The following is a 24,043-nucleotide window of genomic DNA, read 5'->3' as shown; positions in this document are numbered from 1 at the left end:
CTTGGATTTAATGTTATGCTAGTTTAATCATCTTTGGTTAATACTCACAGTACAGCTGTTACGAAGGGCATCAAATTTGCGCTGGATTTCATCTCTATGTGCCTAAAAGGTAAGAAGTTGATTATAAATTTTCCATAGGGAGGAATACAATTGTACACACTACGGGTCAAATAAAGAGAACAGCATTTGCCTAGAAAGCCAAGAATGCTGATGCAGCAGCCTCGGCATCTGTTTTTCAAAGGATTAATTAAGTCATCCCCAACATCAGAAACAAAAGTTACAGGAACACATGATGCTGCGTTAATAACAATTAACTATTTTTTAAATTTTAATTTATTTTTCAATTACAGTTGACATACAACAATGAACTACTTAGACCACACATGCCTACCCTTTACAAATATATTTGAACATTCACATTAATGCCTAGGGATGAGTGGACAAAAAAAAACGTAATAAAGGATGAAGTCTTTACTCTCCTTCATTTGTCTTGTTCCCCGACCTTAACCTTTCCCTCTTCTTACTACTTGACCCTCCCCAACCAAGCCTATTCCCAAGAGAGACAAAAACACACAGACACACATACAGGACAATAGCCAGGACAAAGTAGGGACATTTTTTTTTTTAATCAAAAGCTGCTGAGATTCAGAAACCCCATAGTGATCTTGAAATAGAGAGGCAGAACTGCTTCGTTCAGTTGACAAGGATTTTTTGAGTGCATACTACATGCCAGACACTGTGATAATAGAGAGCAGGTAGAGCCGACTTCATTCTGGTGAGGGGAGCTAGAACATAAGTAAGTGCGTGATTACAAAGCATGGCAAATGCTGTAAAGGAAACAGAAAAAAGGGAACAAGGGGGTTAGGAAGGAACTCACTTAGATGGGTGGTCACAAAGGCTTCCCTGAAGAGGTGACATTTAAACAGAAACCTGCAGGGTGAGGAGGACCCAGCCACACAAAGAACAGGAAAAGGCAAAGGAAAAGCATGTGACAAAACCCTGAGGCAAGAAGGGGTTTAGTGCACTTGATGAACAAAAAAAGACCCGAGTGGCTACAGCAGAGTTTTTTCAACTTCAAGCTGTGAACCAATGGTGAGCATAAGTGGGATTTTCTGGTTTGTTTTATCCAATGAAATGGAACAAACAGGACAGAATATAAAAAACATCACATGGTACCTTTTCTACAACAGTAACCCCTGTTGTAGAAAATTTGTCTGAGATAGCATAATTCATCCAATTTAAGTTGCTATCAAGTTGTAAGACTATCACAATTTTATGTAATATTAAAAAAGAAAAAGTGCTATCAACTAAACCATGACATGTTTATATATATAGTAGAGGCCCAGTGCACGAAATTCGTGCACTTGGGGGGGGAGGTCCCTCAGCCCGGCCTGCGCCCTCTTGCAGTCCAGGAGCCCTCGGGGGATGTCCAACTGACGGCTTAGGCCCGCTCTCCATGGGAGTGCACTGGCTCAGGGCTTCTGGCTTAGTTGGCGCTCCCCCTGTGGGAGTGCACTGACCACCAGGGGGCAGCTCCTGCATTTGGCGTCTGGTGGTCAGTGCACATCATAGCGACTGGTCGTTCCACCATTTGGTTGATTTGCATATTAGCCTTTTATTATATAGGATGACTATATAATCATATTTAGGCTACGATTATAAGATGCATCCCGATTTTTGGTACCTTAAATTCAGTGAAATACACTACTGCAATACAAGGTAAAATGTATTCTTTGGTGAGTTGTAGCCAAATGGATTTTGAAAACCACCTGGCTCAAGCACAGACAAGGAAAATGTGGCTCAAGATGATGGTAGAGAGGCAGGCAGGGACCAAGAATCTTGAAGGCCCAGAAAAGTGTTTGGATTTCATTCAAATTGCAATTAATTGAAAGCCAATGGTGTTTTAAGAAGCAGACTTAGATGATATGATTGTCATTGTGTGGATGCCACAGGAAGAAGAGATCAAAATGGGACAAAGGTAGAAAGGAGCAGGGAACGCACTGTCATTCAAGGAAGAGAGGATGGTGGCAAAGACAAAGAAAAGTGAATGGACTGCGATCTCTTTTGGAAGCACATGCAATAAGACCTGCTGATGAACATGGGGGCCAAGGGAAAGGAGGAGTCAAATCCTTACAGCCTTTGGATTTGAGAGCTAATTGTTTGCTTTGCTCAGAAAGCCCAAAGGCAAAAGTAGTCCTTCTCTTAAATTAAAAAAAAAAGGAAAGGAATTAGCCCTGGCCAGTTTCTCAGTAGTTAGAGCATCGGCCCTCGGACTGGAGTGTCATGGGTTCAAATCCCAGTCAAGGCATGTACCTAGGTTCAGGTTTGATCCCTGGCAGGTGCGGGAGGCAACCAATAGATGTGTAAGAATACTATTTATCCTAAGTAGGAATGTAGCTATCTACACTGCTGTTGAAATCTCATGTGAGCAAGCAGAGAGTCTGGCCCCAAAGACCATCCAACCTCCTTGAGTGCATTTCATGATCACCGAGGACTCTTCCTAAAAGACGAATAAGGTCCATCTACCTAATAATAGAGCAACATGCTAACTGACCTTACCTTCGCAACGCCCACCAGCCAATCAGGAGTGAGTATGCAAATTAACCCAACAAAGATGGTGCGTTAATTTGCATATGCAGGCGCCAAGCGGCCAGGGGCGGGGCAGGACGTTTACATCATTGCCATGGCGATGACGCAGGCGTTCCACACCACCCCAGCCGCTCTGGGCCTCTGGGCAGCGTGGGAAAGCGAAAAGGCAGCTCCGGGCCGGAGCGGAAAGGTGGCTCCGGAAGGCGGTGCCGACAGCCAGGGGAAGGAAGGCCCATTCTTGCACAAATCTTCATGCATCGGGCCTCTAGATTAATAAACTCTAAAGCAAGAGTAAGCAAATTTTTTCTTTAAAGGACCAGACAGTAAATATTTTTGGCTTCAAGGGCCATTCACTCACTGTCAAAAATACTCAACTCTCCCCTCATAACACAAGAGCAGCCATACTCAATATGTAAAGAAAAAATGGGCATGGCTATGTGTCAATAAAACTTTATTGACAGGAAATAGGAGGCAGACTGAATTTGACTCACTGGTTATAGCTTGCCTAACCCTGCTCTAAATGACTACTTGGTGTGAAATCTCTCAAAGACAGCAACAAGAAGCGGAGGGTAGAGTTAATTCCTTCAAAGCCTAAACAGTGATCCCTGGCCTAGACTTAGGGTTAGACGACCTATTGCACATTCTTATTAATAGCAAAGTTTCTAATACCACACCATTAAAAACTTGTTTAACTGCCCTCACTTGCAGTCTGAAATGTCAATCACTAATACTGTTTCATTTTCTTTGAAATTTTCCATCATTGAGGCCTTTGGATCATTTTGACACATCAAATGGCAATCCTCTTTGAGGGTATAATGTAATGAATTACCATCGTTATGGCTTTTGATTTATTATTGACTATGAACTATAAACCCAAAATGTAGAAACAATCCTGTTGTGACTGCTAGAAATACTATAAGAAATTTAATAATTATTGGGTTGATCTGGGTAAAAAAAAGGTCAAGAAATATATGTTTTATGTTTTTTTGAAATAAGTTATAAAACAACTATACAAAAAAGTAAAAGGTCGCATAACAGTATATATAAGGATAGTGAAATACATAAGACAAAGTAAAATGTATTTGGATTCTCTCAATAAAATAACTGAGTGTTAATTAGACATTAGGTACTACAGGGAATAGGTATTTTTAAAAATTATTGAGGACCCCAAAAAGCTTTTGTTTATGTGGGTTACATCTATCTGTATTTATCATGTTAAAAATTAAAATTGAGATCTTTTTAAAATATTTGTATTTTATTTCTTTTTAAATAACAATAACATTGCTTTTGTACCATCAGTGTGTTAACCCAATAACAAATGCCAAATGACATCTTAGTATTACTGTGAAAATAATCTGACCTTGGGGACCATCAGGCATCCACTGAGCTAGGGGTTAGGTGACAGACAATAAGGTAGAAAGGACAGGCTGCAGCCTGCAGAACAGAGAGCCACTCTCTTTGGGGAGTACTTATGTCTTCATTAATTTTAAGGAAAGTTACAAGAAGAAGAAAGAAAAGAGAATTACAATGCAGCCTTGATGAGAGAAAATATCCACAGAGCTGAGCAAAGGAAACCAGTATTTAGATGTCTGACCACCTTCTGGGATCCATGGTCAGGATTCTAGAACACTCAGACTTCCACGCATCCACCCCTTTCTCTGTGAAGGCAGGCACCAAGCAAGACTGTCACCTTACATGCCCCAATTTCACATCTTGGCTATCACACTGATGGCTTACTAATTAAATACAGGGTTTGATATTTATTGGGGTGGGGAAGAAAAAATGAGAGCGTGCATTGACTAACGATTTTAACTGATCACAGGACCACTTTGGGATTTCATAATCACAGAATGCTGGGAGGATTCCTCTCAGTACTGTCTCTGGCTTTAGCCCCTTGGCCAAATCAATAAAAGCTCGGGAGGGAAGGGACGCGAAACATGTTCCTGGGCCTTGCAAGTGTACGTAGGGCTCACACCACACCTCTACCCCACAGCACCATTCAGAGTGACGCCGACATCATGTCACACATCTGTGTGCTCTAAAGTGTACAGACTCTGATTCTCTTCCTTACAGGACAGGATTACATGGAGTCTTAAATTTCAAGTCCAGGCAGAAAATACTCTCTCCCACCAATAAGCATGGAAGCATCTTGAAAGTATGGATTTTTGCTTAAATTTGACTCTCCTGTTGGTCTCTACCTTGATTTAATCTCAGCCAGTAAATTTCAATGAAAATGCAATTGACAGGATGCGTAAAGTGAGAGTGAGGAAAAAGAAAGCAGAAGACCAACACTGGCTTCCCAGTGGCCCCTGCCAAGCTCCTTCAATGCCGATCTTCAATTTAACGGCGATCCATCTAATTTGGTCCAGAAGCGGAGGCCAAATGGGGTAACTACTCCTTCCCAGGCGAGGAGATGGAGGCCTCTTTGAAATAAGCAATAATAGCCCATTTAACTATTCCCTTTTATTGATAAAACAGCCTGCTGTGAAGCTGACAAGCCTCCTGGGAGATCATTTTAGATCTGGCTGATTTAATTTGATTGATGCTTACGCTAGGTCTGAACCTGGGCCTTGAACAATGAGAGAGGGCGTCAGAGTACAGCATTTTTTACCATATTCTCTTTCTCTTGGAAAATACATTCTTCAGACCAAATTCAACAAAGCCATTCAGGCAACAACCACATGTGGCCCATAACCAGGTTTATAGGACGTAATCAAAAGGAGGGGAGAGGAAAAACCCACAGCCTCAAAACTGAATGGAAGCAAACTGACATGGAGCTGGGGTTCCTGCGTGATGGGCTTACAAACAGCTGTCTGACCAAAGGCAGTTTTCTGCCAGAACTTTTCAGAAGCCCTGTTTTCCATGGCATCTTCATCTGCGAGACTGGTAGAGCCCTAGTTTCTAGACCTCGGGAAGCTGTTTTTCTTTTTTTCTAAGAAGATGCTCCGAGGCAGTGATCTCATCTGACTAAATTAAGTCGTGACTTGCTGCTGTGCTAGGCTCCCAGCAGCCATTAGACACAGCATATTCCAACCAGCAGCAAGCAGGATTTAAAGACTAATTTCCCCACAGATAAACAGTGGTGACACATGCTCTATTTTATACCCTCCTCCTTCCAAAGGGAAGATGATGCATGGCCACCGCCCTCCCTCCCAATTCCCACTGAGCAGAAAAATCAATGTGTCTTCCTCCTCCAATGTAAAAGGATTTGAGGGATTACAGGCCTATCCCCTGAGGAGAAAAGGCTAAAGACACAGCCCTAGGCACACAGTGAGGACTCATTAAGTATGGGTTAAATTACTGAGTTCTCTTCCTTTCAGAGCTTGGGTATTCACACAGGGGCAAAATATCAACATACAATGCATTAAATATAACTCTGGTTAGATTTTTAAGTGTCTCCTTTAGCAGCCAAGAAGACACTTCCTCCCCATCCACCCAACTCCAGAAAGTGTACAAGCCTTCTTTGCATTCACTCTTACATATTCATTTCATGCTTACCTCCATTTTTCCCTTTTATAGTCTTATTAACTCTTTGCCTTTTCTTTCTTATTTATCCTGTTTCACTGTTTTGTACCTTTCTAAATTGCTTTCAGTACATTTTAAAACAAGGCAAAGTATAAAGAGATAGCATGACTACTTTTTTACAAACAAATATTGGGGGCATGTGGCATCAACAGTGTTTAATAAGTGTTCTCATAGAGACATGGAAATTCAGATTGTAGTCAGTATCTGAACTTGACATTAAGTCCTGGAAAATCTAGGTATCGCAAGTAATTTCTACATATGTTACTATGTTACCCCCAGAATCCTGAAGTCCCCATGTCCCAGACTGGTCCATAGGACCCTGGCACTGTCAGATCATGTTCCCAATGGGTTGAGAATATGGGCTCTCCGAACCCAACAAAGGGAGAATAACTTCTAAGAATGAAACTAGTTTAAAATATATACCAGATCATACCAGATGCATACATAAGACATAAAGCAGAATCTACAAATTAAAAAAAAAGAACATAAATAAGGTTAACCAAAACAAATATAGAAATATGGTACTGTTAAGATTATTATTTTTTTAATGATTATTGAAAATCAAAGTAGAAGATCCAAGTAAAAAGATTTTGGCTAAAACTGAAATTCCAAATATAACTGAAATGCAGATGAATACACCTGAAATGAATATAATATTGAATGTCAACTGTAATTGAAAAAAATAAAAGAAAAAAATAAGGATGATTATTTTTTTTTAAAAGGGAAGATAAATAAAGGAAGGCCTTTTCCAGATGCTAAGGAAAGCTCAGATATTACCAAATGATCTAAAACACTAATTCCAATGAAGGAGAACCCTATGTAAGCCAGTTTAATGCCATTCAACATCTCAAGAGATCGCTGTTTTCTCTTTCGAAATGTCTAAGAGTGAGCAGACATTCTAGCACCACACTCATCCTCGCTGAGGCCGTCAGCGCTGCAGGGGCCGCTCCCCAGGCCTACCGTGAGCGCCTGGATCTCCTCTTCTGCTTCTGCAGTCGTCTCTTCTAGCTCCGTCTTGGCCTGGCGGAGCTGGCTCTCCAGGGCCGCCCGGGCAGCCTGCAGGGCTGTCAGCTGGGCCTCGCGCTCCTGCAGGGAGAGCTGCAGCTCTGTGAGCTGGCGCTTTAGCTCCAGTTTCTGCTCCTCGTGCTCGAGGCTGACCTGAGACACAGAGAGAAATGCTCAGTTGACCTTACCTATAAAGGAAGCCAGGATGTGACCTGCTGTTGTTCAATGTGTATCTTAAACTTGGTCATGGAATCAAATTCTTCAGCACGCAACTGAGGGGGAAACTTAAACAGGTCTGACTTCTATGAGTCTTAAAAATCAACAGGAGTAAGAAAATGTGAGGGGATGTATATACAAACCATTCCTTATTTACAAATATTCAAATGCTTGGGAAGGTTTCCAAAGGAAAACCATGCAACAGTCTCCTCCAGGGGACATTATAACAAGTGCTCTTATTAGAAAAGCATTTAAAAGCAAGCAGATAGAAGAAACATCATATTGGAAGAGGAACACCTTCATAATTAGAATACAAATGGAACAACAAGCTGAATTCTGTGTATTTTGAATATTCTTGCTCTGATTTGTTCCCATTAGGTAACCAGTATTAATGTCACATTATGAATATTCTTCCTTCTATCTGCCCATCTAACCATCTACCTACTCAACATTTCATTCATTCGTATAAGAAAAATTTACTCAGTAACCTCAGAGTAAAAAGGAAAATGGAGATGAAGACAGGATCTGCCTTCACCTTGAGAAGAAAAATGAAAACCAACCATTATCATATGTTGTGGTCATGTGCAAGGGTCAGGACATGCAGGGACGTAAAGCGGAGGGCAGAGGTGGTAACTGCACTGTGTACTGAAGAATACGGGAAGCCAACGAGCAGCTCAGAAAAGAAAGAAAATTCCAAGTAGGGGCAGCAAGGCACCGAGGCATGGAGAGGAGGAAGACTGTGGCACATCTATCGACCTAACCAGCATGGACGAGGCTGTCCCGAGAACCAGACTCTGTCCGACACTGATTACCAAGCAAATGACAGACGCTCACTGCCCTCAGAGAGCTCACTCTCCAATCAGACTGCCAAGAGGTACATAGGGTGATGAGTCACACACGGAAAGCTGTGGGGACCCAAAGGAGACATCAGATCCAGCTCCAGAGGACAGGAGAAGGCTTCCCAGAAAAGATGGCACTGGAGTCCCAAAGGCCATACGGGTGAAGAGAAGAAAGACTTAGGAAAGATTTAGCCTAGAGAACCAAGAGAACTTAGTGGTTGGTTCGAGGTGGGGTAGGGAACAAAGGACAAAGGTGAGTCCAAGGTGAATCTGTGTTTCTGGGCAGGTGCATTACACAGAGGGAAACCACTGGCTAGCACAGGGAACATGAGAGGAAGAGCCAGTCTGAGGGGAAAGATTCAGTCTTCGTCTATTGAACTTGAACAACAGGGAGACAGCCAAATGGAGATGTCTACTGTCTGCTGGGATGATGGCTCAGCAACCGGAGAAAGGTCTGGGTTGGGAAGTGGGGGGCAGCTGAAGCCAAGGCTGTGACCTCTCTAGTGAGGATGAGAATGATGATGATGGTGGAAGGACATGACAGCAGCAAATGTTCTCACAGGAGCCAGGCACTGCTTTAACTCCTTCCATCTTCATAACAACCCAATGAGGGAGACACTACTATGACCTCCGTTCTCCAGATTAGCAAACTTTGGCGTTGAGATCAAGTAACTGGACAAATGTCACACAGCTAAACAAGGGCAGGGCTGGTTCGAACCCAGGAAGTGTAGCTCCACTACTTACTGATGGCCTTATTAAAGGGCCAGCACTCTATAAGCAGGCCTGGAACTTCCCCTGCCACTTGGGAAAACCTTGAGAAACAGGTGACAGCGGAGCGAGCGGAGGTGGGTGAGCAGGATGCTGAACACTGAGAGGAGAACCCAGGAGCCCTGCACAGTCAGGACTCCACACACTTTGCTAGAGAAGAGCTTATGCTGCACACACTGGGTGAGCGTGGGGGGTGGGGGCGCGCAGGCCCTTCAAGGGGAATCAAGCCGAGGCTGACGCCTCTGCCCCCCATCTCAATAGCAGCAGGCAGCAGGCAGCAGGGAGGGTGGACCTGCCTTGTTATATTTAAAGCTCCAGAACTCCCAGAGAGCACAGAGCTCCAAGCCTCTCAGCAGCATTCTAAATTTCTACCACCATCCTTGGGGGGACTAGCTGTATTAATTTAAGAACAAAGCAACACACTTCCCAGAGGCATTTTAATTGCCCAGATGAGCTATACAGCCTCAGGGCAGAAGAGGTAAGAGAAACATTTGTGGGAAAGAAAGGCAGGCCATCCAGCCAATGTTCCCAAGCTCAAAGAAGTTGAAGGGAGTGGTATTAAATTTACTGAGGAGTAAAAATATCGCCTGCATGATAAAAGTTAAACCATCACCTAAGGCTTTTAGATGACCTAGAAAGATGGTTCTCAAACTCCAGAAACAAGAATTTCCTGGGACATCTGTTAAAAATGCAAACCTCTACTCTGCACCTCCTCCAGTCCCAATTCCATTCCAACAGGTTGAGGGAGGAAGCGGCCCAGGAACCTGCGTTTTGACATACCATGTGGTCCTAATGGAGGGTCCACACCTTGACAACTCCTGTCCTTTGGAGAGCTGGCCTCACGCCAGTGCAAACTAAGACGTGCCTGAGCATGGGTACTCCCCAAGGTTTAGTCCGCAGACCTCTGCCAGCTTAGCAGGCTTTTCCTTGAGAGTCACCATCTGCTCTTTGAAGAATTCCATCACAAATATTTGAGCATGGTGTCTCCACTCCCAGCCCAATGTCCCACTTCCAGCAACCACTCTGCTGAACGGCAGTCCTGCCTCTGCAGGTGCCAGGTAACCCTGTCCACTAGGCTGACAGCCCCAAGATCAGGGACTAGGTCTGTCTTGTCACAGCTTTTATCAGGCTACTAACTGGCACACACGGGCATTTAATAAACACACCATGAGTGAGTACCTGAATGTAACTTCATCACTTCAATCAATCTCAACATGTTTTCAACCGAGTATGTTGTATTTTCCTCCTCAAAACCTGGCTGTCCTTCCCAGCTTCCTAAGAGAACCACCTTCCATCCAACAAACCTAACAGTTGGTTTAACTGCCACTGTCATTATGAGACTCTGCCACTGTCATTAAGCCATGCTAGATAGCCAATGCTGTGCTAAACTCTGTGCATGACCTGAGTCATGTGACCCTTGCTAAATCGAGATAAGGAGGAATCACACTATCTCCACCTGAAGATGCACCAATTACATAAGCCCCATGTGACCCTAGGAGGGAGGTCAATTTTCATGGCTGCTTTACAGATGAAGAAACTGTTGCACAGAGAGAAGGTAACCTGCCCAAGGATGGAAAACTCATCAGAAGTGGAGGTGGGACTCTAACCCAGACCCTGTGCCCAGCCTGTTCCCTTCTCCAGGCACAATGCCTCTCATGTGAGCACTGACTTATGCGTGATCCCTGGCTGGTTTGGGGCCCGAGTCCTCCAACAAATCCTCTGGGGCGGTCACCCTCACTCTCACCTCCCTCAACCTTGTCTCCAGCTCCAGCAGACGATTCTTATCGCTGTGGTCTTGGTGGCTGATTTTTTCCAGTTGCTCCTCCAGCTTCCGGTTCTGGGCCTCCAGTTTCCCAGCCTGCGTCTCCAGGTAAAACTTCTGCTGCCTGAGTTCTGAAATCATCTCTTCCTGGGCCTTCCTGGTGGGGGTGGTGAGAGGAACCAAGCAAAAGCACAGTCTCGTCAGAGGTGAGCACGTCCTTGCGGAAGGACAGACAGAAACAGAGTGAGTGATGTGTCTTCTACAGTAAGTAGACCACGGTCATTCCCAGGTTAGCTATGACCTGACCTGGCCTCAGGGTTATTCCCAGGTTAGCTCTGTTCTGACCTGGCCGCGCGAGCATGATCCGAGCATGGGGACGAGTCCCTCACTTTGGGGATTAAGTGTGGTCAAGGCAAGTGCAAGCAATCCTTTTTTTTTTTTTTTTTTTTTTTTTGAGTCTGTATAGGAGGGCAGAAAGGGGCCCACTTAGAGTATAAGAGAACCCTAACCACGTTTTCAGGTGGACCTAGGGGAGGGAAGAGGGATGAGGAGAAAGAATGCTATTCCTTCTTCTCCTCTGTGAACCATGCTCACCTCTCCACCAGCCTGCTGAACGCATCAGAAACCAGGATCACTCAAAGACCAAAGAGCAGTCTACCAAGCTGGTTTAAACTAAGATGTGAATGTTTTAGAAGCGCTCTGAAGAGGTATTTACAGAAAAAAACAACCACCATTCTGGAGATTGTAATTTGAAGATCAAAGTGCTCCTGGAACAATGAAGAGTCCTTGCTAAGCCCCAAACTTCCTCCCCCCGGGGTCTAACTTAATAACAGCAAAGTAGATGGCCCAATTGAGCACACACAGATCCCCTCTGGCTAATCACAGGAGCAAGTCTGGGAACAAGGTCTGCAGCTTTCCAAAAGCAAACTATAAATAGCCTCATTAGAGACAGCAAAACACTCTATAATCTGACGGCAATTTGAAGCACTTAAGAAAACCCAGCTCAAAAGAGAAGACTCTTAGAATGAGCCCACTTAAGAGAGGGCAAGATTACATAAGTATGGGATGAGGGGCTGGGCCAAACTACACAAGTAATTAAATCTGCTCCAGCTCCATCAGAGAGGGGAATGGAGTTTATGCCCAGGAGAGAAGATCAAAGTGTAATCACACAGGCAGTTAGGATTTGAATACTTACATGTTCCTCTGGGTAAAAAGACTGCTGTTTGCAGCAAGTTTATTGGCTTCCGACAGTTCCACAATCCTCTGTTCCAGGGATCTGATCTTGGAATCCATAGCATTGATCATCTGAAACACAGTGGACCTCTGGAACCTCACCCAAAGGCAGTTCCCTCAGCACAAGAGTAATATGAGCCATGTGCCGAGTTAGGGTCTCATCTGAAATGCCAGCAGTCTGACCAGAGGCAACAAGGCACTCAACTAGGCTGTACCCTGAGGGTCACAGATCTTATTGCTCAAACGATGGCACTCAGTTGTTTTACCTAAACAGCGACTACATGTCCCACCCTAGCTAAGTGGCTTGCATTAAAAACAGGCAGGAGGCCCTATTCAGGAACCTGACATTCTGTAAGGAAGCAGGCCTCGTTCAATCCCCATGGCACCTGCATGTCACCTGAGCCTGCAAGAGCCTCTAACTTGAACCTACAAGTTCATACTTCTCATCACCCATGAAGCTGTCCTTTCCTAAGTGATACCTTATCACCCAGCCACTGCTGTCTGACATTCTTGAAGGTTTCCCCAACTTAAGGAATCATGAAAACCAGCCAAGGTCATGGTTAAAAATACCACCTCTCAGGACCCTCCTTTAGAGAGTCTGAGACGCGAAGGCCCACTACAGAACTAAGTAGGACAGTAGGATCTGAGATAACACGCACTGCTGGTGAGCCTATGAGCAGCAACTTTCTGAAATGCCTGCGTATATGGATTAGAAAGGAGAGATAGACAAAAGAGAGGACGCATGAGGGAGACCAAGGGCCATTGGATGTTTCGTCAGGGGGGCGTTTTGAAGGACAATTTTCTAGCTGATGACAGATTAGCTCTTAGAGAAGAGTGAAAAAGCGAAACTGGCCATCCTGAGCTGCCACATCCACTGCTTTTAAGAGAGGAAAGTTACAGAGAGAACCACCTGTTAGCAACAAATTCCACAGGGTGAAACAGAACGAATAATTCATCAGCTGCAATGGAGTCATCTCAGTGTGTGGTTCCTGGCATGGTTCACAAACCCTCCTTTGAACACTGGCTTTGCGATTTCTTATACCTACCGCCTTCTGCTCACTGAGAATTTTGCCTTTCTCATGGGCCTCCTCCTCATGTCTCTGCATCATATTCTCCAGGCTCTCCTTATCAGCCAGGTCTTTCTTTATCTGATTGTCCAACACCTATGAGAAACAGAAACAAAGGAGCTTAGTTTCCTGAGCAGCAACGCTGAGCAAGAAGGCTAAACAAGGGCACTTGAGAAAAATGGGGAAAGGAGGTAGGAGGGGAAAAGCATTTGGAGAGGAGAAGCCCTCCAAATTCTGGGACAAAGAGAGGGGTTGGGAGTCTGTTTCTTAGCTGAAATGAGGTTAAAAAGTCTTACCATGAAATGGCAAGTAACCCAATGACTTGAACTAAGAACTTATTTTAAAATCAGCAGCCAAAAAGGCCCAAGAGGTAGATGCAAAATGGAAGTGAACTCCAAAATGAAAGAGAAAATAAGATCTCTCTACAGATCTTATAATTTGAATATATTACCTGAGGACAATTTTATCGTAGCCAATGCACCAGTAGTTTTCAGAATATTGCTTGCTCTTAATTTGCACAAAATGAATCTAGATAACTCTGGGCTCCTGTATGAAGAGACAGAAAGCTGGAGACCGAGGAAGTCTGTGTGACCAAGGCTGATGGTCAGAAACAGCCAGGGGCAAGAGGATTTGCCCACCAGTAACGTAGGTGGAGAATCAACAAAGAAGAAAGAAAAACCAAATGTCTCTTTCCTCTGATCCAGCTGCACAAAAAGTCACTGGAAAGAGAAACCTTTCCCAGGGGGAGAGAACCCATGTGTTCTCAGTGCTGAGAATGCCACTCCAAGCACCTACTGTTCCCGAGAGGAAAAATAAAGCAGTAATGGTGTCACCATCCGCCAGCTTGATCTAATGTTCCGCAAGCCCTACTGGTCGCCAAAACAACAAGAGAAAAAGGAAGGGAAAAAGAAAGACAACATCATAACTTGCCCAAGCCTTTGACCACAACCCTGTGTTTCTCATCTGAGAGAATCCACTCTGCTTTTCTGAATGACACCAACTGCATCTGATGCTGGAAAGAAAGCGGAAAGAATTGGGGTCACAGATGGGATTGAAATCTGCCTTTCCCACAATGCCTATTGTGAGGGGACCTTCATAGAGCATGGGGACATCATCTCTAAAAAGAGCCAGTCAGCAGGGAGGGGGTCCAGATGATAAAGAAAGGAAAGAAAGGTTTCAAAGAGGGCTTTAAACTAGAACTGACTGATGGAAAAAAATAGAATGGGAGTTTGTGGAGAAGAACAAAAGGTGGAGAACAGGGTCATGGGAAGAGGGAAGAAGCTCAATAGGATAAGTGGCCCATTCTCTTGGATGTCAGGGCATGATTCTAAAATTATGAACAAGAAAAGGACAGAATCTAGGGTATGATCATAATTATAACTAAAATGGCCTTACAGAGGTGGGATCAGGAAATACAAAGCAGAATAGGCTAAAAAGAAAAGGTTTCATAAAGATTCCAGGAGGGAGACAGAAGAAAACAGATCTTTCCTTAACATTCCCTAAACAAAGTTCTTTCCATCTAGAAGGCAGCAGAGACCACATAATATCTAAACCAAGTATGCTCTTTTTTCACAAGGTGCTAAAACAATAAAGCACATTTTCAGGGTGCCTCTGCTCAAAAAAAACCCCAATGTTGGCAGTGATGGAACCCAGCAAGACGTCAGGGTGAACCAGAAGGAACAAGTCTCAGTCAAGACAGAACATGGCTTTTTGACAGGAAAGTCAACGTAATCACACAAATCTCAGGATGAATTTTACAAAGGGTTATTTCCATCACGCAAAGGTGCCAATGGACTCCTGTATACATAAAAGTCTGGATGCCAGAATTCAAACTAAAACGATGGGTATATAAAGTTTAAAATACACTAAAGTAGGAGGTCACATCACAACACTTAGAGGTCACTTCTGGGTTGTTTTCCTATATTTCTTTTAATAAAAAATAACCAAAAGTAACACCAAGGGTAAAAGAAAGAAGGTGTCGAGGTGGTGATAGTGATAATGCTGTGTGAGCATATGCATGTTTGATTCTCCAAAAAAGGACCAGTCACCTCTTTGAGAATACCAACCAAATCAATAACAGCATCACCACAAAAATTAAAAGCCTTCTTCACTGTTTGATTTGGAAAGAAACAATATTTGAGATATAATGACCAACGTAAGAATTGAAGGCTAGGTCCAAAAATCATAAAAAAAATGTGATGCCATTTTAAAAGGAAATAGAGATAGGCTGACGTCCATTTCTGATCACCAAATTTATTAATAACAATTGAATTAAAATAATAATTTCAATAATTAAAATAATTGAATGTATCATTTTATATGGTGGGTAAGATTACTTAGGCTACTTTTTCTACAGAGAATGACTTTAAATGCTAAATGAAATATAGAAAACATTTTCCCAAAAGCACGTAAAAGTAAAAGCAGAAACCCAGAAAGGTAAATCGGTGCAAAGCACTTTTTAACTTGAGGCATCTGCTAAACCAAACCAGACTTTCACTGTTAAGAGTTTCAAAGGTTAAGAAGGCAGATAAGTCAAAACCCATGACCACCCCACAAGGTGAGCACACATTTTCGTTCACGGTCTCAGAATTCCCATTAATAATCCCTAAAGAAAACGAGCAGCTCGCCCAGCACACAAGGAGACAGGCACTATGAGAAACAACAAAGCAGAAAAAGACCTTCAGATACTTCAGATATCGGATTATCAGACACATATCATAAAACAAATATGCCTAATGCATTAAAAAATAAAAGACAAGCTTAGAAATGAATGCATGAAATAGGAAAATTATTGTCTTTCAAAAATCTAGGAAACTTGGGAAATAACTAAATAGAATGTCTAGAAACAAACAAAAAAATACAGTAACTGAAATTTTAAACTCAATGGGTAGGTTTAACAGCAGATTATACAGGTAAGAACTAGTAAAATGGAAAATGTCAGACCTTGCCCAGAATGTAGCACTAACAGATAAAGAAATGGAAAATATAAACAAAGGGTAGACTGGAGGTTATTTAACACATGCCTAATCAAATTCTCAAAGGAAAAGGAAAAAAAGAAGGGGGAAGAGATAATATCTGAGATATAATGATAGACAATTTTCTGGAAATATTAAAAATACCAATATATTCAAAGCTCAGTATATTTCAAGCAGGATACATAAAAATAAATCTGCACCTAGATACATCGCAGTAAAACTTCAGAAAATTAAAGACAAAGCAAAATTTTTAAAGAGTCAAAAGGGGAAACAATCAATTACTTTCAAAGACAGCAACAGTTAGACTGACACCTGACTTCTCAATAACAGTAATAAAACCCAAAAGTCAATGGAATGATAATTGCCAACCTAGTATTTATACCCAAGCAAAATATCTTTCAAGAATGAGACTGAAATAAAGACATTTTCAGACAAACAGAACAGCTTGTCACCAGCAGAACTTCACCAAAGAATATTCTCAAGGATACACTTTAGACTTATTGAATGGATCACTTCATAAATTATATATCTAACCACCATGCTTACACCTGAAACTAATATAATATTGAATGTTGATTGTAATTGAAAAATTAAAAAACTCGTTTTTGAGGATATGCTTTAAACAAACAAACCAAAAAAGGTTCTCAGGTCTGAGATGCAGGAAGGCACTAAAAACAAGGAATGTGGTAAATCTATCTAAATCAAAATTATCATGGACTGAATGAGAGTGGGTCAAAAATACTTTAAAAATAAAATTGAGATACAAAATGACTACATTTTTAAAATAAATTTTTGAAGCTCTAATATCCATGCCCCTACATGGACAATACACCAACGCCTTCCACAGTGGCCTGAAGACCGTGTTTATCCCAGACAGTCCTTTGGTCAAGCAAGAACTGGCCCAAAGTGCCCGGGAAGAGAGAGAAGCTATGTGGTGCCCTAGGATGAAGGCCAGGGAAGATCAGAAAGTGTCTTTACTTTAATTTTTTCCTCATAGTGCTGCTCTTTCTGTTTCAGGTGGACCTCCAGGTGCTGGGCTGAGATCTGAGCCTCCCGGTGCTTCTCCTCCAGCTCCTGGACACAAAAGAACAGACAGTCAGGTGTGCAAAGGGCAGGCCATAGCCAGGGCGTTAGCTATTCACAGGAAACATGACTGTGGCACAGGTATCACAGGCAACAGGCATCTGTTCCTTCATCACTAGCCCTAAGGCTCTTGGGAAGGAAATCACCACCAAGCCTTGGCCCTGGGCTTCCCAAGTCCAAGTATACACACATATACACACACAGCAGACGGGCAGGATCAGAAATCTGTCAGTGTGACAGGTCAAACAAAGGCAGCTCTTCATATCTGCATAGAGAAATAAGAGTAACAAAGCAACACTCGAACGTTTAGTACAGCACAAAGCCCCTGACCACTATCTTGAGCTTCAGGTCATTTTCACTGCTATGACAGCCTTAAATGAGAAAAGTAATTTTAATTTATTTTAAATTTAAAGTTAATTTATTATGATAAAAAATATTTTGTATTTTTTCTCATTAACAAAGTGATTGCTCAAGAACCCTAGCTGAGAAGGATAATTCATGTTACAATTGAAACATTTCGAGTTTTGAATGATTATTTCAACTGACTGGTATGCAGAATATGAGAATGGAGACATTCATATGACCTAATGTGCATATCAGCGATTTTCAACCTTTTCCATCTCATGACACACATACACTAATTACTAAAATGCTATGGCACACCAAAAAATATATTTTTTGCCAATCTGACAAAAAAAATAGGTGTAATTTTGATTCATTCACATCAGACAGCTATTGTTGTGTTGGCTGTTGTCACATTTTATTTGACAATCTAAAGGAAAAGAGGTCAGTGCCCCTAAATAGTCAGGTATTGCATGTTTTAAAAATTCTTGCAGCACACCAGTTGAAAATCGCTGGTTTATGTGATACAAGCTAATGGTAACAAAGCATAACATAAAACATACTGATAATAATGACATAAATATGTACACATATATGTTATAGATAGAAGAGAATTTGGAGTAATATCAATAGCTCAAATTTAATGTTCTCTGCATTCTTTTATTAAATATTCTGCTTTTAAACAAACTTGTAATTCATTTGAAAATTATACCAATTCATTTGCCAATGTATTATAAACTGATTTGTGAAAGGCAGCATTCAATTCACTAAAACATTCTCAAAATGCAGATATCATATCCGCATCTACATTAAGTCTTACAAATCTAGACCCATTAGTTCATTACTAATATAAAAAGTTATTACTCCAAAACTAAGATAACAAAAACAAAAAGTTATTAGTTATTACTCCAAGTTTTCATCTCTTGACACTATTATGACATTTTTTTTGAAGTGGGAAGTAATTATGAGAATTTTGAAGAATGAAGAAATTATACAGTATATGTTCAAAAAATACTTCCAAATTCACATGCACATAAAATGTTACTGATCAAGCTTTTGAAAATCTAAAGTCTGCAAGCATTTACTTTGCTTTGGGGGCCAGTGAAGTTTTCAATTTTAAGACCAGGTACACAAAATCTGTTGCAATCTAGCAGATATGATCTTGAAAAGTTGAACATAAACAGAATTTTAATTAATAAAAATCATAATTTAAGGGCTTGATGTGTACTAAAGGATCCTCTGCAATGACTTCTTTTATTAAAGCAAAAGACTTTGCTATACAATGAGACCCCCAATTATCTGTGTTGAAATTTCCTACCAGGTGGCAAATATTTTAAAGCAGGTGACATTTTGGGGTCTGATGCAAGCTTCATCATTATATAACAGTAGTAAAGACCAGCTCTGCCCATGTCCTACATAATTCGCAGCCTAAGCACAGGGTTCTTGAGCAAAAAGCACCTTCCGATAAATGAAGTCACAGCTACAGAGGAACTTGGGCAAGTGGCAACATACATTCAAACAAAGAAATATGCTTACTTTTTCTTTATGTTATAAATAACTTGATAATCTTCTTTTGTTATTTCAGTCCTCATAAGATAGCACAGGAATGGAAATCTGAATCTAAAACAGGTTAAAAACTCAGATACCTGAGACTGGCAACTTTAAGACCAAATTTCTGGTCTATATATGAATGGGAGTTTACGACATATAATCGAAGAATGTGAAGCTCTATTCTCCTACATATTAATTGCAAATGACCTTTGGAAAAGCAGATATGCTAAAATCTGACGTCTTGGCAGTTTGGCATTTTTTGTTGTTGTTGTCATTTTTTAAAACATTATCTTTTCTATATGTATTGGATCAAACTCTTCAGTCCTGTTACATAAACACTGTTGTTCGCTGCTATATTTCCAGCTCCTAGAACAGTGCCTGGCACATAGTAGAAGCTCATTAAATATTTGTTGAATGAATGAATGAACACATCACCAGTAAACAGAGAAACACTTTGCGACCACAAGAGACTTAACCACTTCATTTGCACAAAGCAAGGGATAGTGGTGGTAGGATCTCGGTGGGGCCTAATTTTATTCACGATAAAATTCACACACTTGACAATTGTCAAGAGAAACTCTGATGACGGAAAAAGAGAACGAAAAGGGTAGAATAACAGTCACATTTGCCTTTGCGTACAGACGTATATATGAAGACTGTGTGCCCAAGCAAAACAATTGAACCAATTTCTTTCACCTGTTTGCTCAAGAGCATCCATACGCTCGTGACTATATACAAACATAGAAATGCAAAGTTTTAAAGGGTGTTTCTTTAAAAAATATTAAGTACAGGCCTATAAGTTGGCTATTCTTGAGTTCATATATGACTCATTTCACAGAAGTGATGCAGAGAGAGAGAGAAAAAGAGAGAAGTGACCTGCTCACCACCTCGCCTCCTTGTGGCAGAGAGAAACAGCCGACTACTCCAGAGTCGCTTCTGGGGCGGGGGAGGAAGGAGCTATGAACAGACTCCAAGTCATCACTAAGTGGCATCAAATTCCTGGCTTTGGGACTGAGATCCAAGGAGAGTCCTCAAAAGTTCACCTGTGTTCCACCCTGGCAGGCAAAACTTGAACCCATCTGCAAATACCACCCGAGCCTTCCTGATTAAAGTTAAATTGGTCACCAGAACTGAAAACAGAATCATGATTACAAAGCTAAAAAAATGACTTGCTATATCTAAAGAAATTGAAAAATAATAATAAGAACCAACTGTGGCAGAGAGAGTGAGTGGGTGAACATTGCTATGACAAATACTACTCTGAGAAAAACAATTCTGCATGACTAATTATTTTCTTCTACAAAAACAAGAATCTGGGCTTTGGCCTTAAAGGTCTAAAGCCTTACAGTTTTTTAAATTGGCAATGCAAAGTTAACGGCCATATAAAACCCTGCTCATAGGAAGGAAATGCTCCTGGAGAAATCTATGGGAAATAACAGAGTATGCAAATTCATAATTTAAAATGCCAGGCAGTAGCAAACAGAGCAAAAATAAAAATTGTTTACGGATCTGTTACCAGTGCTGAAATGTCCACAATTTGATTATTCATACTGTTCTCTGATGCGGCGTTCACTGACATCACTTCTCTTAGTTCACCTGCTTGGTGATACCTCCCCTCTGACGGTACTTAATGCTTCTTTTTACCCCCTTCCCTCGGCAACCTCTACCCTGTTATCTTTTAACTTTTCAACTTTGGTTCCTGCTCACCAGAATTTTATCAGCCATCTGCTGGATCTGTTGGGATTTTGTCTGGATGTCATCCTTCAGTCTGTTTTCTCTACGCTCCATGGTCTCTAGCCTCTTTACCTTGTTCTCCAGAGAATGGCGACGTTCCTGTAGATCGTGAATCAGAGAGTTTTAATGGGGTAACCGCTACGGGCATAACGCCTGCACTTGAGGCGGGAAGAGAAGTCTCAGGCACCCGCACCAACAGCGAAGAAAATAAAGACTCTAGAATTCAAGTACTTGGTTGTGAAGGTTACAGGAGTGCATTCATTCATTCAAATATTTACCAAGCACCTACTATCTGCAGAAGTACCACACTAGGCATCACGGAAAATACAGAGAGGAAGCCGACATAACTCCTGCCCTTGCAAAAGGTAAGACAAACACAGGTAAACATAATGTAGGTTAAGAGGGGAAAAGCCATAAAGCAAACAGGTACAGAGTGCTGTGGAAGGCTGGAGGCAGGAAAGGGGACTTTTACCCAACAGGTGAGGGGAAGAGTCACAGAGACGTGAGTTCTGGAACAGTCTGGGATATGGGGAGGGCAGAAGAGGAGGATGGAAGGCCTCTCAGACAAAGGCAGGCATGTTAGCAGAAACACGGAGGTGGTCAAGAGCCAAGTTAGGTCCCAGCTGAAGCCTGGAGCAGCTACATCTTAAGATGCGTGATGGGGAAGAGCAGGAGAAAAGGTAAAATTCAAAAAGGTGGGTCAAATAATTGCGAGAGTCATGTACCAGGCTCAGGGCTGCACGTAAGATATATGGAAGTCCTGAAAGCTTTGGGATGGGGTAGGGGTTGTTGATGAGCCTTCTTCTGAGTCCACGAGTCTTACTATATGAGCTAGCTGGGAGGAAGGAAAGACCGGAAGCAGAAGGCAAAAAAAAAATCACTACTGCCCAGCTAAGAGGAAGAGGGCCTGGTCTGTGAGGAGGCCGACAGAAATGGCAGGCAGGGGATGAACGGGGGGACAGGGTGGCTGTATACATAGGACTGAGTAGCTCACTGAATGGCAGGGCCCACGGGTCCACGGAGAAGCAGAAACAATGTCAAGGTTTCAAGCCTGGGGTGACTAGATGAATGATGCCACCTGCCCTGACCACCATGAGGAAATTAAGAAGGGAACTCAGTTCGTGGGGGAAGACCCTGAGTTCATTCTAGATTTACTGCACTATTAATACCCAGTCCAGATGTCAGGGGAGCAGTGGGAAATACTGCCTGGAACATGGGTAAGGATGGCCCCAAAGAGACATGAGCAAGCAGGGTCACGCCAGCACAGTGGTAAGGAAAGCAAAAGGCCCAGCAACAGGGATATGGTTAAATCAACTGTGGCACATCCATTCTGTAGAGCAATCACCAAGGAGCTAGGGGAGATAGACAGGAGAAAAGGGGAATTGTCACTTTTTATTCTATATTCAGCACTGTTTTAAGTTTTTGACAATGAGAAGACATTCGTGTGTTTACTATATAATTATATAAACGATTTCAACAACAACAACAACAACAACAACAAAGAATTTGAGGGAGAGAAGACACCCAGAAATACAGATCTGGGAAGTCATCAACACACAGGTAATAGCTGAAGCCTTGAAAATCAATATGTTATTATCACTGTGGGGAAAATGCAAGGAAAAACAAGGGTCCAGAGAGAAGAAAAGAAAAAACTCAGGGATGTCATTACAGTCTGCCTATATAAACATAAACAAACCCTCCTGGATGAGTGAGCAGGTCAGAGGAAAACAGAAAGGAAAAGCTTTCATCAAAACATCTTTCTACTTGAAGCTGCTGTGACAAATCTTTCTTCCCCGTTGGGAAAACATTTCCAAGCCTCTCAAGTTTCAAAAATATTTGCAGAAGGGAAAACAGTTTGGTCAGACATAAGCAAGAGGTGGCTTTGCCGTTCCTCTCCCTTGGCACAGCCAAAGGCTGGTCACTGTCACTCCCACGTGGCCACGCCAGGATCCAGGTCAGTCCGCCAGGGGCTGGCCGTCCCCTTCTCACCTCGGCTTCCACCAGCTTCTTTTTTATGCCTTCAGAAGAATCCTCGCGGTTCTGCAGCTTCTCCAGCTCACGCTCGGCTCGCTCCTTTGCCTGGCGGATATTCTGCAGCAGTTCGGTGGCCTCTGTGCTGGCTTTTACAGCCTATCAGGAAAGAGGGAACAGGAGATGGATGGCCACGTTTATTCCATTTTCTAAATGGGGAAAATCAGGGACACTTGTAGGATGTCCATTTTAAAAAACATATAAACATTCATTTTATTATGAAGTTTGTCTAATTCTAAGATGCACATACATATTTTTTTTAACATTGCTGAATGTGGAATGCATCCTACAATGAAAATTGACAGCATTTTTTCCATCTTGGGGTATGTGAGATAATGGTATCCTATCTAATAAAAGAGTAATATGCTAATTGACCATACCCCCTCTACACCCACATTGACCATGCCCACCAGCCAATCAGGAGCAAGTATGCAAATTAACCCAACCAAGATGGCTGCGGCCATGGAGAGAGCAGGAGGCTTGGGTTTCCCTGGCAATGGAGGAAGCCAAGCTTTCCGCCTGCCCTGGCTGGCCTAGGCCTCCACTCAAGGCTACAAAGTTTCAATTATAGAAGATAAATAAATCCCAACAAAAATGGTGGCAGCCACGGAGCTGGAGAGAGCAGGAGGCTTGAGTTGCCCCCAGCAATGAAGGAAGCCAAGTTTCCGCAGCCCTGGCCTGCCTTCGCCTCCGCTTAAGGCTACAAAGTTTCAATTATAGAAGATAAATAAATCCCAACAAAAATAGCTGTGGCCACGGAGCAAGCAGGAGGCTTGGCTCCGTTCAAGGCTACAAAGTTTCAATTATAGAAGATAAATAAATCCCAGGTACCAGGGCCTCCGCTTGGGTCGCCGGGGGGCATGGCCGGCCTGCAAACCACCACAGGCCTCTCGCCCAGGCTGCCCCACGCCCAAAGGGCCCACCCTGATCCGGGACACCCTTCAGGGCAAACCAGCTGGCCCCCATCCATGCACCAGGCCTCTATCCTATCTAGTCCTATCTAATAAAAGAATAATATGCAAATTGACTGTCACTCCAACACACAAGATGGCTGCCCCCACGTGGTCAAAGATGACTGCCCCCATGTGGACACAAGATGGCTGCCACAAAATGACCAGCAAAGGAGGGCAGTTGGTAGGGACCAGGTCTGCAAGGGAGGGCAGTTGGGGGTGACCGGGCCGGCAGAGGAGGGAAGTTGGGGGTGACTGGGCCTGCAGGGAAGGACAGTTCGGGGGGACCCAGGCCTGCAGGGGAGAGCAGTAGGGGGGGACCAGGCCTGCAGGGGAGGGCAGTCAGGGGTGACCAGGCCTGCAGGGGAGGGCA

The 24,043-nt window shown here is 42.7% G+C and overlaps 1 protein-coding gene across 1 annotated transcript in view; it reads right to left on the bottom strand.

Moving 5' to 3' along the window:
* Positions 1–24,043, bottom strand: part of CIT (citron rho-interacting serine/threonine kinase) — a 150,406-nt gene that overhangs the window by 48,452 nt on the left and 77,911 nt on the right. The window contains exons 13-20 of the mRNA XM_080649954.1: positions 22,679–22,819; positions 20,663–20,788; positions 16,958–17,053; positions 12,984–13,100; positions 11,900–12,009; positions 10,687–10,861; positions 7,075–7,272; positions 49–102 (exon numbers count right to left, since the gene is read on the bottom strand). Of these exons, the coding sequence (XP_080506080.1) occupies positions 49–102; positions 7,075–7,272; positions 10,687–10,861; positions 11,900–12,009; positions 12,984–13,100; positions 16,958–17,053; positions 20,663–20,788; positions 22,679–22,819 (1,017 nt within the window). The remainder of the gene's footprint in view (positions 1–48; positions 103–7,074; positions 7,273–10,686; positions 10,862–11,899; positions 12,010–12,983; positions 13,101–16,957; positions 17,054–20,662; positions 20,789–22,678; positions 22,820–24,043) is intronic.

This window comes from Plecotus auritus (genome assembly GCF_963455305.1).
Source record: "Plecotus auritus genome assembly, chromosome: 13".
NCBI classification, from domain to species: Eukaryota; Metazoa; Chordata; class Mammalia; order Chiroptera; family Vespertilionidae; genus Plecotus; species Plecotus auritus.
This window is presented reverse-complemented; position numbering and strand designations above follow the sequence as displayed.